Here is a 15,632-nt window from a genome sequence, read left to right as displayed (position 1 = left end):
ACCCGCCCTGCTCGCCGCCACGCGCTCCTCCTGCTCGCCGGTTCCGAGCTCCGGCGACCGCCCGCGACACCGCCTCGGCGAGCCTCCCGTGGCGCCAGCACCGCGCCCAGCATCTCCACCACCTCCTCCGCGGGCTACCCTCCCGTCCGCAGCACCCCGCAGCACCGGTCCACCGTCAGCGCCAGCGCCGCCCGCCGGGCCTTCCGCGGCGCCAGCACCGCGCCCAGCATCTCCACCACCTCCTCCGCGGGCCACCCTCCCGTCCGCAGCACCCCGCAGAACCGGTCCACCGTCAGCGCCAGCGCCAGCACCTCGCCGCCGTCGGGACCGCCCGCCGTCATCTCCTCCACCTCGCCGGCGCCCCACCCGCCGTGCGCCAGCGCGGAGCCCGCCCTCTCAAGGCTCGCCAGCAGCCACTCCGGCGCCGCGGCGCTGCTCCGGGTCCGGGCGCCGCCCGTGGGGACCTCCAGGAAGCGGTCCCCGGCCGCCGCGGCATCGGTCCAGGACTCGATCCAGCGCAGGGCTTTGCCGGTGACGGAGTCCAGGCTCCGGCGCGCCGTGGACGGCGGCGTGGGGGCCGCCGCCGCCGCCGGTGGAGGGGCCGGCACGGAGAGCTGGCGCCAGAGCGGTGCGCCGGGGGGCGGCTCGGCGGCGAACGCGCGGAGGAGGAAGTCGGCGGCGCCTGTTCTCACCGTCGCCGCTGTGCAAGAAGCAGCGGCCGCCGCCGCCGTCCCGAAGCATCCCGAAGGCGCCGCCGTCCTTCATGGCAGCGAGGTGAGCAGGATTGCAGACCGACGTGCGAGGCAGAGGAGTCGGGGGGCAAAAGGGTCCATACGGAAATACGGTAGGGGAGGAGACACGTTCGTACGTCTGCAACTGGGCTCCACACGGCGTCAGACATACATAATGGTGTATTCCAAACATCAGATGAATTGTAATAGCAGTTGCATAGTTTTGCGAATAGTAATGGTGCGGTTCAAAGACAGCAAAGTTACAATGGCATAGATCCAATTAACCCAAAATAAAAAGGCTGGTACATAAAAAGAACAGATGGAATATGCATGTTTACGTACAGGGTTGTTGGCAGCAACAGCGCCATCGATGAGGTTGTACTCGCGCTCCGTCGGGGCGGCTTTGGTCCTGAAACAATGCGCGGGGAGGTAGGTCGGAGCCGCCGACGTGCCAATGCAGACGTTGGATAGCAGCGCGTTCTTCAGAGGCGTGTTCCAGGCCTAGGTGCAGAAACCACCGAGCTCGGTGCTGTGGGAACCAACCGGCAGACGCTGACAGTATAAACAAAACGTACCTAGGGAAATAAAACTCACAAACTGCAAACAAGTCGATGAAGAGCTTTATACGCAAATAGCTACATACCTGGCTTCTTCTGATGAAGCCGCCTTACACTTGCGCATAGTATTCCTGGGCGCTTTGGGATGGCTACCCGCCGAATTGCCTTCAGCACAAGAACCACCCCCTCCAGCACTAGACTCCTTCTCAATGTCTGCAGATGGGGAGCTTTGATCAGAATCAGCGATTATTGTGCTGTCAGCAGATTCAACAGCGCGCTGCTGCCTTCTTTGCACTACTAGATCATGTGCACTTGGAAGTAGGCGAGTCGGGCGCGTGATTTTTGGGAGAGGAGGGCTGCTTCGATACACATTTATGTCATCCTGCGATAGAAATGTACGCATCAGCGCATACTACACGCAGAAAAGCACTCGATTTGCTCAAATCAATAGATTTTACATACCTCTCACTACTACAGAATAATAGGCTTTTGTTCCAGACCATTTGTTCCGCTTGCCTTTGGGCCCGGAACACTAGGTGGCTTTTGTCCCGGGTCCAAAAGCTAGCCGGGCCAGCGGGGGAGACAGGGGCCTTTTGTCCCGGTTGGAGGTACCAACCCGGATAAAAGGTCCCCCTTTTATCCCGGTTGGTGGCTCCACCCGGGACAAAAGGCCCAACTCTTTTATCCCGGTTGGTAACACCAACTCGGACAAAAGGGTGACCCTTTTATCCCGGTTGGTGATACCAACCCGGATAAAAAGCCCATCCACGTGATAGTTCAAAAGAGAGTTATTCTTTTACTAAGTCACATGTACTACTTAGCTAAGTTGGTAAGAAAGCCATGAGCTAGGCAATAGGTCTTGGGTTCGAATCCCGTAGGGCGCAAAGATTTTTTAGCGCGATGGACCTTTTGTCCCGGTTCTACCACCCGGGACAAAAGCCCCTGGAGACTTTTGTCCCGGCGGCCGAATCCCGGTTCCGAAACCGGGACAAATAGCCCTTTGGAACCGGGACAAATGGCTCAATTTGTAGCAGTGTCTTTTGGAGGATTTTTTATGGTATACGACGTTGGCACCACTGGAACACCATATACCACGTCGAGTACTCGACGCATCGCTTCATTCTCTAAAATCCTCTCTAAAGAAAATTGTGATAGATCCTCTACTCGGCTATAGTGAAAGCCAAAATGTCTTCGCTGCCGGAGAGGCTGGACCCTTCTCAGCATCCAAGACATCACAACTGACGCCCCAGTCAACTTCTTCTTCCTCAGACCCTTGATCCAGTCCAATTACTCGTTAACTTGGAACAAGGACCCGGGATCAGTATTCCATTCTCCACAATGACATGGAGCACCGGGTGTCCTTTCTGGCAAGGGAGGAGCTTGATTTTCGGCATAAAACCACTTGTCCTTCCAGTCAATCACCTTCCCAGGCGACTTATACGGGATATAGAATTTTTCCCTGCCTTGGCGCAGTTGAAGACTAGCACCTCCTACCATTGCTAGTTCTTTCTTGCTGGGTTGGGGCTTGAGGTGGAAAAAATATTTGAAAAGATCGAAATGGGGCTCGATCCCTAGAAAAGCCTTGCACAGATGAACGAAAATAGAAATATAGAGAATGGAGTTTGGGGTCAAGTGATGCGCTTGAATCCCAGTGAAAAAGAAGGCCACGGAAGAAATTAGAGGTTGAAATTCCAAACCCGCATTCAACAAAAGAAGTAAAGAAACTATCTCGTTCGTCTCTTTGAACGGACGAGTATGCCCTAAAGCAGAGCGCCACTTGATAGTCTCTTGGGACTGAAGAAGACATTCATCGACAAGGGAAAGAATGTCAGATTCTGTACATTTACTTGTCAGCCACCCATCATCTACGACGGAGTGCTGTTAACTCCTTCCTTCTCCTTTCCCTTCCCGGTCGACTTCTTGGGAGCCATGCGGAAGTTTACAGATCTCTTCACACGCATGCACCCGGGGACTCTGAGTAGGTAGCGAAGAAAGGCGTCACAAGACTTTGGGATTCAAGCGAAAGATTGGAGAAAATGAATGGGCTCAAGAACAAATCTATTCTCAGCGGCGGCGGAAGCAAGAAATGCCTGTGGAGGCTAAAAGCAGTGGGTGAAAACCTAAGGAGTCACTGCACGGTTAAGAAACCAGTGGCAGTTGCATTTTGGTGAATACTCAGAAGAAAGCGACATCCTGCATGATTTACTGAACGGTAATTCAAAGATATTTTATATTTTGTTTTCTGTTCAAACCACCTTTTCCGAGATTTTTTCCAAAGAGAGGGGGGTTTCAGGGTAAAATTCAATGCCATGAATTCTTGATCCTTAATTTCAAATCATGGAATTTTGATTCAAGGCTCGGGGGCTGCGGGATACGTGTCACTAATGGCCTAAATTTTTTTGGAATTATGAAAAATAAAAAAAGACATATTTGACCCTCAGCCTGATTCTACGATTCAACCTATGTCTCGGGGGCTACTCTATATAGAGTGCGAGTTCATCGCGCACCATATAAAATAAGATGATTCGGGGCTAGAGCACCTCATAGCCTCGATGCAGCCAAAGAAATACTCAGAAGACTACTCGAAGCACTCGATGAACTTCAGGATGGCATAATGAGGTCCAGAAGTGGTCGAAGCACTCGAAAATGCTTTCAGAAGTACTCGACGCTTGCAGGACTCGACTACGAAGAGCTCGGGGGGCTTCTCAGACCCGAGGCAGCGGGACTGCTCATAGGCATAAAATATTCTAAAGTAAGGAGTATCACATAGGATAGGCCTTACCATATTGTAACTCCTCATACAGAAGTAGAACTAGTCGATAGAAGGAAACTACCCGATAGACATTAGGAAGGACTCCAATAGTACTCTACTAGAACTTTCCATATAACCCTGTCCCCAGACTATATAAGAGCGGGCAGAGACCCCTCCAAAACACACGAATCACCCCACGATCATTAATTAACCCTCAAGACAATACAAACAACCACATAGGATGTAGGGTGTTACGCTCTCAGCGGCCCGAACCTATATAAATCTTTGTGTTCCTTGCACCATCGCGTTCCTGATCTCGGCGAGTCCCTGCCTACAATCAACTACCTCAGGGATACCCGTGGTAGGCTTGCTGGTTAAACACCGACACAAATAATACTCCATCATAAATAAGAAACTTTCAACTACATGGACTAAAAAGAATCAATCTCGTTGACAACATAAACCCCAACCTGCAGTCTAATGCATTTATTCCGTTGTATAAACTGCCGACAATGTAAGCCTAAGTTTGCACCCATTCTGGCACTGCATTCGTGATTTCCAAATATTTAAATAAAATTTACTTTTCAATAATTTTTTTAAAAAATACTTTCCAATGAAAAAACTTGACCCTTCTCCCGTTTGATTAGTCATCCCGCGAAAAGAAAAAAATGGCATTATCTTCTAAGCATACTCGACTATATCATTATGCAAACTTTATCTTTAGAATATGAATACTGGGAATACCTATTTCGACCCACCTAAAAATGATAATGTAATCCATTGTAAAAAAAAATCAGAACTATTGGTTTGATGGACTGGAGAAATAAAGAAATATTAGTAAGAAACAACACTAAAACGTTACCTGTTTTGGAATACCCGAACAATGATAGCTCAAAGTAAAATGAAGAATCTCATTGATGGATACAAAACTTTCTGCTCAAAAGAACAATAGCGTCTCCAAGAGCCTTTCTAAAATCTACACTCTAAATCATCATTTAGAGAGTCATTTGAGTAAACATTGTTTTCTATATCTTTGTACTTTCCCATAGCTTTTCTATATCTTGTGCATAGTCTAGAGAGTCATTCTCGCTAGCTGGCTAGCGAGAAATCAGGAATAGAGAATGTCTATATTTAGATATCAAATAATTAAAGAGGCTGTTGGAGGAACTACGGAACTCAATCACTTGCTGTCGTTACTCAACAGTTTTCTGTTGAGGTCTATTCCCTAGAGGTAGTCAAATTGGATCAGTGTATCTATTTTTTATCCAAGCTTTCATTTTTGTGCTTATCCTTATTGACAGTTGTTGTACAGGCTGGTCATGTTGCTGCATATCAGCAAGTTCGTACGCCGTACTCAAAGTGAAATGTCTAAGTGCTCTCCCTATTCGTCTAAACTAGGAAATATATAAAGAACCTCTTATTCAGTTCAAGTGCAAAGAAAAAAGAATTCTACTGGTAGGGAAGGACGGAAGGTTGATTGGAGATAAGAGGTGATGCAGATGGGCTGAAGCGACGCAGGGAAAGAGATGGTAGATGGAGGGGCGCTGAGGCTATATGTCACGCGCGTGTGTATTAGACAGACGACGGCTCATCTAATATTTCTTTCAGGCGATGGTTTCTGTTGCTGTCACCTAAAGCGATATATACCCGTCGAGGGGGCGGGGGCGTGATTGGCGGACGTATCGGTAGATAGAAGCCGGCCCGTGATTTACGGATCTATTAAATGTTTGGTGGGATTGATACTTCAAAAAAAAGTTTGGTGGGATTGACGGGAGAAGGGAATGATGTTTGGACCTCGGCCCATCTATCAAATTAAGATAGTGTTTGGTTCCACTGGTGATAACGCAAATGAAAATGAAATAATATGTTGTTTCGTTCAGCAATTTGTAACGTAATTGGATTACAGAAGGCCACGCCCTGCACCGACTCTTTATGAGGCATGCCAGCAGGACGACAAGATGTGGGGAATTGATCCCACGAGGGTTGAATCGATCAAATGGCTTCTGTTATCATGCAGCAGGACGACGCGATCCAACGGAGCGTTGATCGCAGCAGGGCAAGGCGATTACCGATTAACAGGACGATGTATGGAGATTAGATCAGAGCGTTGACAGAGCGATCGCTCGACGGTAAGATCACACGTGCATTGGCATGTTGTGGCAAATGTCATTAGTCAGTAGGTTAGGTAGAAAATGGGAATGGAAGGTGCCTAATAATGTTGTTTACTCTGTTGTTGATATGTTGGTAGTCAACTTACCCTTGTAACTGTGTACAGAATCAGGTTTTTGTTATGTAACTCAAAGAGTCAACAAAGAGCTGGTTGTAACATCCCGGATACTCCGGGAATTCGCCCGGATACTCCGGACCTCTCCGGCCTTATTTACCCCTGTGCTCTTCTCTCTCCCTCATTTCCTTCCCCCTCCTGCTCGAACTGAGTCGAGCTGAGCTCGCCTCCACCGGCGCCCCGACCATCTCCAGCCGTCGTTCGTCAATCCCTTCCGCAAGGACCTCCACAACCTCATCTCACACCTCCTCCACACCTCCCGATGCCTCATTCGAGCTCTTTCCCGCCGGAATCGACGACCCTACCGCCGACCGCCATGGGAGCACTACTCGAGCTCCGCCCCTTCGCGTCGATCCGCTCCTCCGGCCCTCCTCCGCCCAAATCGACCGCACAAATGGGTTCGTGGTGAGCTCCTCCACCTTCCCCACCCCTTCCCCCGGCTTTTTCTCCGTTGCTCCGTGCGCCGCACGCGCTGCCGTTCACCATGAGCACGTAAGGTTGGCTGTTGTTTAGGTATACCTGGAGACTCCGGTTATAAGCCCGGATACTCCGGATTTGGAACACTCCGGGGAAAACTCCAGGTATAAGCCCGGATACTCCGGACTTGGGGTCCGGACACTCTGGATAATGGCCCAGATATTCCAGATATATATTCGGTTTTGCACTAAATTGAGTATGTTCATCGCTAGGATGTACTTATGGTCTACTTTAGTTAATTCATTTTGCTAGTAGCAAAGTTAAAGGGTGAGGGCCCTTTTATTAATTTGACGTAAACTTGTAGATTGTCTAATCAATCAAGAAAAAATCCTAAAAATACAAAACTAGCTTTGTTAGATTGGTTACGTCTATATCTACATGGAAATTTTGTTTATTCTTGTGAATTGTCCTCTACATGGGAAAAATTGTTTATTCTTGTGAATTGTTCTTTTTGACCCTTGTTAGAAGTTAAATGGTGTTTAGACTTATTTAAGTTGTTTATGCCAATCTATTAGTCTGAAAATGGTAAAATTTAGGCAGTAGTTTGATTTAGGCATGTGTAGTCTACCGTAAAAATTTCATGTTTAGAAAACATAGTTTGAGGTGTTAGTTGGTTTATCCAAGTGTTAGTATATTTAGAAGTTAAGGGATAGTTTACAATTAAGATGAGTCATGTTAAACTAAATTAGAAAATTATACCAGTGTTTTAGGACTTAACGGGAGTTTAATTTTCGGCCGGCCGGTCTGACCGGTCGGGTAACCGGTCTGACCGGTAGTGTAACCAGTATTAGTATAGGACCGATCTGACCGGTCTGGGACACCGGTCTGACCGGTAGTAGTAGTCCAGAAACTCCGGGCATATATCCGGAGTCTTCGAATGCATAGGTTTGTAGTGTTTTAATTGTTGAGTTGTCCTGCTTAGGCGTACCAAGATAGTTTTAGTAATAATAATTAATTTCTTATATAAAAATTAATGTTTAATATGAATTGTTCCTAAACTAGCTTTGTTTCCAAATCAATTAAGGGATCTTTTAAAATAATTTTTTAGGGTTGATTAACTATTTTAGCTTCATATATATATATATATATATATATATATATATATATATATAAATATATATATAAAGCATATATTGCAACCTCGATCCTCACCATGGAGGATCATATTTCTTGTGCATTAATTGGCATTCCATATGCATTCATATAGTACCCGTGGTGAGAACATCGTCCACGAATGGATCGTGAAGCCCAGGATCGGCGAAGCAGGATTGAGAAGGAATTCGTGAATGCCCGGCCCAATGGTCGGAAGGGCCCAAGGCCTTGCTAGAATTAACACTAACTTAGTATTACCCTCAGGCAAGCCTCGGTGCATATCCTAATATTTTAAATTATGTCACTTATATATGTCTCTAATAATTGTGCATTAGGTTTAAGAATTGTTTGAAACCTTAGTTGCATGATCCCTAGGTTTTCCTGGGCCTTATACTAGTATGAATAAGTCGTTAGCACTGCTATGCTTAATAGGGCTCGATAGAAGTTGAGTGATAATTCTGTCACTCGCGAGACATAGGATGTCTTTATATTACAGTATATGAATTATTATATTCAAGATGGAAGGTATGGGATGAGAGACCGGATGGGGGAAGGTGTAGCCCCATCTGTGTTGATTAAGGACCGTTCCGTTGTCGGCTGTGCTGATTGGGGATTGAACTGTACTAACCGCATGCCGGGAGTAGGAGGTAGTCGAAACCGGTAAGCCGAGTACTGCCTCGCTTCGAAAGTACAGAACTTCATCACCACCCCTTAGGGCGAGTCGAGTAGTCGCGGAGAATTGGGATGCATGTATTTACTTTTGGTGGTCTCACGTTGAGCTCGACTGACTATAAGTAGGTGGGGCGGTTCTGTAGTTCAAGGCGGGGAGGGGAAATGTTGGTGCGTGGGGTCCGACGGGGCTTTTGTGTGCCGTCTTGGTTAGGTCCACATTGCAAGGTTAAATCGAATCGATTCGCCGTGTCTCGCGGTTATGAGAGCTTTGATCTCTTGGTCACATCGTAGAAAGGAAATGGAATAAGAATGAGATGAGATGCAATGAGGGTTGATATTATTTAATTAATGGTTTGCTCACCTTGCTTGTTGTAGTTTTGTAAATCCTAGATGGTTAGTAAATTTATTGATATAATTGGAAACTAAAACTGGAAAATAAGAACTCACTTCTAGTGCTTCTTCTACAAAATCAACCACCAGCCAAAAAACTTTGCATGTCTAGATATGTGGGCTAAGTTATACCCACTGGTCGGGTAAGTCTTGCTGAGTATTAGTTGCTCAGGGTTTGTTGTTTACCCTATTTCAGGTATAGGAGCTAACTGGGTTTCACATCGGTGGGCTCGATGTGGCGCCTTGTCTTCACGTCTCGGTAGTTCTCGACTTATTTAGTTTGTTTTGTTTATTCTCTTGTAAAAATGCTCTGTAAGTTAGATTCTCTTCTGTTGCTATCTTCTCTTTTGGAAATTTTAAATTTAAGGCTGTTTTGTAAAAGTCTTAATATTATTTACTATTTTTGTAAAATTTTGTCATGCTGTTACCTTATGCGCTCGCATTCGGGCGAGAATTTTGGTGTGTTTCGATCGGCCTGTGGGTTGGAAACAACCTGTCAAATTATACTTAATTAAGCTAATACGCCTGATGGGTTCAAATGATGGCGGTTACGCTTAATTAAGCATTTTAAGTCAGCGGGTCTGTCACACTGGTCCATTGTGAGGATTGCAAGATCTTGTGATTCTCGCTTATCACTGTTTTTATGAGAATTGCTTTGTAGGATGCAGCAAGAATTCATCAGTTGGTGTATCAGTTATGACCTGACCGGGTTTTCACAGCAGAAATCCAGTTTCAGTGTCAGTCTTGCTGGTTCTCATGTCGTGGACAAGATGAGCTGAGAAGGTCGTTTCTTCATTGGATTGGCTGTGACTGTGAGGCGTTGCTTCTGGAAATATTCATGAGCATATATTAAGATCTGAAAAGCAGCAAACTTTTTTATTTTTATTTTTTGTTTTACCGCATGCTGGATTGCTTGGGCCTCAAGGAGGCCTACAAGTATTTATGACGGTTCAGCCCAGCTAAAACTCAGCTTGCTAAGTTAGATTTGTAGCCCATTACCAGGTTGTCTAAAAAAGGGGGGGAAAGTTGCCCATGAGGCCCATTAATATTTCGCGGGTTTTTTATTTTTTTATTGTTTATTTTCGTTTTTTATAAAAATATATTTTCGTTTTCAAAATTTACAAGAATATACCCGGCCGCCCTGCTGCCGGGCGGCCGGGACCTGGCCGCCCCGCTGCGGGGCGGCAGGGACTTTTTTTGCAAAAATTTGCACGAAAAATTTACGTTGAAGTCTCTGGAGGACCTGTCGCCCCGCAGTCGGGCGGCCGGCCCTATGTGTGCTTGCTTGGTTGCCTCGTTGCCTGGTTGTGGTTGGTGCGTTCGCACACGAGATGTGCTGCGAGGGAGCTTTTGTTTATAGGACAGGACATGGACATCTACTACCTTGCTAGTATTAGTACCTGGCTAGCTGATAGTATGAAGCTACCTCTGCTAGTAGGCCTAGGCAGTCTCTGCTGATGGCCGATTGTTAGGGTGTGTTTGCAAAGCTCCCAGAGTTGATTTCTGCTGAATCCAGTAGAAGCTTTGTCAAATAGTTTTTCAAAGAGAGGTGATTCTCTGCTAATTCTTTGAGGTGATTCTGCCATCAGCAAGAAATAGGAGTTTTCACGGATAGAGATGCAAGTGGGGTACCCAATAGTGTTTTTTGTCGGCTAATTAATTATAATGGCATACCACTTTATATAGTTCATTTCCGTTTCTAAATTATTTACACAGAATACAATTATATACTTTGTTTTTATCAAATTTTTGGATCGACCAAATGATATATATATATATATATATATATATATATATATATATATATATATATATATATATATATATATATATATCGTATCCGAAAGGAAGAGTGTTGAAAAATCTAGTAATCAGAACAGAAGAGACGCATGGACAAGTGAGTGCTCCAAGCGGCAAGCAAGCAAGCACGCTTTCGGGCCACAGTGGCACCCACGTCCAATCCAACAGAGACTGCCTAGGCCTACTAGCAGAGGTAGCTTCATACTATCAGCTAGCTAGGTATTAGTACTAGCTAGGTATTAGTACTAGACCTTGTCCATGTCCTGTCCTATAAACAAAAGCTCCCTTGCAGCACATCTAGTGTGCGAACGCACCAACCACAACCTTGCAGCACATCTAGTGTGCGAACGCACCAACCACAACCAGGCAACGAGACAACCAAGCATGCACACACAGGGCCGGCCGCCTGGCTGCCGGGCGGCCTAGGGGGCCGGCCGCCCGGCTGCTTGGCGACCGATCCTCCAGAGATTTCAACGTAAATTTTTTGTGAAAATTTTTACAAAAAAGTTCTTGCCGCCCCGCAGCGGGGCGATCAGGTCTCGGCTGGCGACCGGGATATATTCTTGTAAATTTTGAAAATGAAAATAAAAAATAAAAAAATAAAAAATCCGCTTAATATTTCTACATCGAGGCCCACCACCTCAAGGCCCACATGTTTTTTACATCAGGGCCCAACTATAACCAGCTTGTTATTCAGAGCTTCAGTATCTCAAAAAAAAATATATTCAGAGCTTCAGATAGATGCACGTGATCCAACCTGGAGGAAACAGGAACAGGATTTCAGCTTCTGAAGTTTTTTTTTCTTTTTTTTGCTAGGAAGCTTCTCAAGATTCAAATACGTTCGTCAGCATTGTTCGAATTTTGAAATAAAATTGTTCGAGAAAATACGTTCGTTAGCCAGCTCATTTTCAGCTAATATCATGCTTTTAGATCAAGCTGCTGCAATTTTTCCAAATGCCGACAAAATTTTTGTTTAAGCTGCCCTATAGTGAATGCCAACGACTGCTTGCTGACGAGAATGCAAGAGATGTCCATGGATTACCATTTCAAGGTGGAGCAGGAAGCTGGCTCTTTCCCCTGCAACTTCTTTGGCTACAATGGTACCTACAGCCACTCTCTCTTCTCCGCTGCGCCGACGCAGTTGTTCATGCCACGCTGTCATTTTTCAGTCATGCTCAAGAAACAGGAACCGAATTTATTCATGCACGTAGGAACCGCTGGAGTGTGGAGGACACAGGCGATTGTCGAGTCCGGTGGCTGGGAGGACCGAACCACTGCTGAGGACATGGACTTGGCACTGCGAGCAAGCCTCTTGGGCTGGGAATTCGTTTACGTTGAGAGCATAAAGGTATGATCATGGCTTTAACAAACTGATACGAGATACAATTATGTCCGACGGATGGACCATTTATCAAACTGATCCAAGATTGGGCGTCGCAATCTGTTTTCAGGTTAAGAGTAAGCTGCCGAGCACTCTGAAGGCATACATGTCCCAGCAGCATCGCTGGTCGTGCGGCCCTGCGCTGCTGTTCAAGAAAATGTTCTCGGAAATTATTGCTGCCAAGGTTAGCCTTGTACACTGCGCCCTGATACAAGGCATGATGCTGTAACAAGATGATTTTGTCGTATGAATATCGTAGTGCCCCCATTTTGTTCAGTGGTTCTTTGTCAACATGTTTATAACATCAGCTATTTGCTTCCTCTTGCAGAAAGTATCGGTTTGGAAGAAATTGTACATGATCTATGACTTCTTCATTGCCCGGAGAATTGTCGGCACATTCTTCACCTTGTTCTTTTTCGGCATTCTGATTCCAATTATCATTATATTCCCAGAAGCGCAGATCTCTGTGTGGGAGCTGATCTATATTCCCACAGCTATCATTCTCCTTAATTCTGTTGGGACACCAAGGTTAGATCAGTGCTTGCTTCGCTGAGTTTTCGTAGCTAGTACTACCTCCAATCAAGTTTACTTCATGTTTCAGACAAGAAAGATAAGCTGAAAACAACCCCTTCTTTTTCTCCTGATTGAAACATAAGTGTCCTTGAATGTCAGGTTCCACTGTCTTGAAATATTTTTTGGCCTGTTTCTTCTGGTGTCTGGGTGCTTTGACTACATATTCAGAGATGACTATTTGTACCTACTTGTTCTTCCTCAATCCATCATGTATTTTGCAATTGGTTTTCAGTTCATCGGTCTCCGTGTATCCGAAGATTGAGAAATTGCAAGAAGTCTGTTGCAGATCTTAAGGGTTAAAATTGAAGGCCTTAAGGGTTACAGATCTGGAAGGACAGCTCGGCAGCTACTGTGCCGTGCAATGAAGTAGTCAAGACTATCAAGTAGATGTGTCTGCCATTGCTTTGATCTCATGAATGAGACCACCCACCGAAGACAGCCAAAACATATTTGAGAAGGATGGCATCTGTCTCCAGGACTACGGGTGTGTTTAGTTCATTTTACAAAAATGTGTAAAGATGTAAACAGGGCATTTGAAGTACTAAATGAAGATTATTTGCAAAACTTTTTGCATAGATGGGTTGTAAATCGCGAGACGAATCTAATGATGCTAATTAATCCATGTTTAATCAATAATTAGCGGATGGTACTGTAGCATCACTGTTGCAAATCATGGATTAAGTAGGCTCATTAGATTCGTCTCGCGATTTACAGCCCAACCATGCAAAAAGTTTTGTAAATAGACTTTATTTAGTACTTCAAATTAGCAAGATTCCTTTTCACTTTAATACATTTACGACTTTTTTGCGTTTACATGTAAAGAACTAAACACGGCCGTCAGGCCAGCCATCTTAACACCCTCCAGCGCTGCAATCACTTCAGTGTGGAAAGCATCAAAACAAGCGTAAATTATTAGTTAGGAGTACGTATTTAGCGCTGGGTTGCGCTCACATGGTTGCGCTCTGTTGACACAAGTGCGCGGATAGCCTGATGCAGTGATACTAGTAGGGTCAGAAGGCTTTGAATTGTCTGGGCTGCCGACGACGGGATTGCCTGGGAATGGCCTGCCAGGCCCAATCTACTAGTATTGTGGTGAAGTCCACTTAGTGGTCGAAGCCCAAAACGAGTTAATCCCGCGATGTGTGGGGCAGGGCCGAAGGGCCATTCTTTGGGCCGCCCACTTGTGTGAATGTGAACGCCGGCGCCGCCGGGGCAGTCCAGGCAGCAGCTTCCGGTCGTCGGCGAGCCCGAGGAAGCAGACGGCACGCACTTCGGCGGACAGGAGAAAATCGCGCGTCCACTGATGTCTTGCGTTGAACGAAGGCGCACCAAGCGGGGCACGGCGGCGACAGCACGCATCCGTCAGGTCGGATGGTGCCGGACGGGGCGTCGCCTCGCCGGAGTCCTCCCCTCCGTCTCGGCTCCCGTGCCACGGCGTCTACCCGACTGCCCCCCCTGAAATACGCGAGGGCAACGTACGCTTCCGTCCGGAATTCCCTTCGGCTCTGTCCCATTTCCTCCACTCGAACCCTCGAAAACTTTTAGCATTTCGTTCTCGTTGCTACGTAAACTGAAATCTCAAATCTTTGCCAACATACCTACCCTCTTGCCCGTATCTTATGTTATGTACTCCCAAGCATCTGGAAGTACCGTCTGATTGGTGCACTAGTCTGCTAGTTTTTGAAACCCAAAGCCACAGCGCAATTTTTTAAACATGTTGCTCCCATGTCCATCGACCCAGTTGATCTGCATGACTGCGCATGCTTTGTCAGGGGTACACTTTTTTTTTGAAAGATTATCAGGGGTACTGTACACTGTCAGTACTCAGTACTACGGGCGATAAGCTTGTATATTATACTGCTCGTATACCCTTTCTTGAGTCAACATTCTCTTTTGGTTGTTTATTCCATCCTGTACAATTTCAAAACTTTACGCGCCAAGAACCATCCCGTAGAAGCTCACTCAAAACTGAAAAATTAAAAGTAAAGTAAAGCAAGTAAAAAGTAAAGAAAAAAAAAGAGGGATCCCTCCCAGCCGTCCATTCCCTCCGTAACCCCACGGGCACAGGGCGCTGCAACTGCAAAGAAGATGGGCACAGAGATTCAAAGCAACAGTACGAAGTTCCATGTGCGCCCCCGCCATGCGTATCTCTGCCCTGCTGCCATGGCTGCATCACTGCGGCCAGCACGTTGCTTGCCACCACCGTCTCCACGTCCGTGACGGCAGGAGGCGTGTAGCCTTTCGCGCCGTGTCTGCCCTAGCAGGGGGAAACGCATCGATGGCCATTGCCGGAGGCGAGCCGCGAGCTGTAGCTTTTTTCCGCATGCGAGGGGATGCTGTCGGCTGTCCGAGTGAAACTGCCTGGGCTGCCGCCGCACATGGCGAAAGGTGATTGCAATTGCAAACTCTCTTCGCGGCACAGGGAAATGGTCATGCTCTGGGATAGATGTCACGTCCAAACAAGCTGAACTACTGCTTCTTCTTTTTTCATTTGTTAACTCTGTGGTTTATGGCCAAAGGCCACTTTTAGTTCTTGTCAGGAATTCAGAGAGCAAACGAATTCGTGTTCGTCGAGCAGGAACAGCGGTCAAATTTAGACCAAAAAATACTGCAGGAAGCCCAGTTATGCATGCCTGTTATGCAGTGCATGGCTCCCAATCATCTCACCATGTCTTGGTGCAGCTTGGAGCTGGCACACCATGTCTCACCACCGACAGTGCAGCACTGATGCTTGCCGGAGCCCTCGGAAGAATACCATGGAGGACGACAGGGTGGTCTCCGGTCAAAACTGGTGGTCAGAGATGGAAACTGTTCTAGAAATCCAAAACCTAGCGGAACCTGATTGCTGACCGTGGCTTTATTTCAGTACCAGGGTCTTGCTTAGTTGCCTTCAAAATTCTAAATTTTTATAAGATTCTCCGTC

At 46.4% G+C, this 15,632-nt stretch overlaps 2 protein-coding genes across 2 annotated transcripts; one reads left to right on the top strand and one right to left on the bottom strand.

Moving 5' to 3' along the window:
* Positions 1 to 134: 134 nt before the first annotated feature.
* Positions 135 to 1,691, bottom strand: LOC120656258. Its single transcript, XM_039934297.1, has 2 exons — positions 1,375 to 1,691; positions 135 to 759 (listed from the first exon to the last, which is right to left on the bottom strand). The coding sequence occupies exons 1-2, from the start codon at positions 1,689 to 1,691 to the stop codon at positions 135 to 137; spliced, it is 942 nt and encodes a 313-aa protein (XP_039790231.1).
* A 10,067-nt stretch (positions 1,692 to 11,758) lies between these two features.
* Positions 11,759 to 12,971, top strand: LOC120656247 (probable glucomannan 4-beta-mannosyltransferase 6). The gene is made up of 4 exons (XM_039934286.1): positions 11,759 to 12,103; positions 12,207 to 12,320; positions 12,465 to 12,664; positions 12,809 to 12,971. Exons 1-4 carry the CDS (start codon positions 11,774 to 11,776, stop codon positions 12,969 to 12,971), a joined length of 807 nt encoding a protein of 268 aa, XP_039790220.1. The 5' UTR covers positions 11,759 to 11,773.
* The last annotated feature ends 2,661 nt before the right edge of the window (positions 12,972 to 15,632 follow it).

Source organism: Panicum virgatum, chromosome 1K (assembly GCF_016808335.1).
Source record: "Panicum virgatum strain AP13 chromosome 1K, P.virgatum_v5, whole genome shotgun sequence".
Classification (NCBI taxonomy): Eukaryota; Viridiplantae; Streptophyta; class Magnoliopsida; order Poales; family Poaceae; genus Panicum; species Panicum virgatum.
The sequence above is the reverse complement of the archived record's forward strand: the minus strand, read 5'-3'. Positions and strand labels throughout refer to the sequence as shown.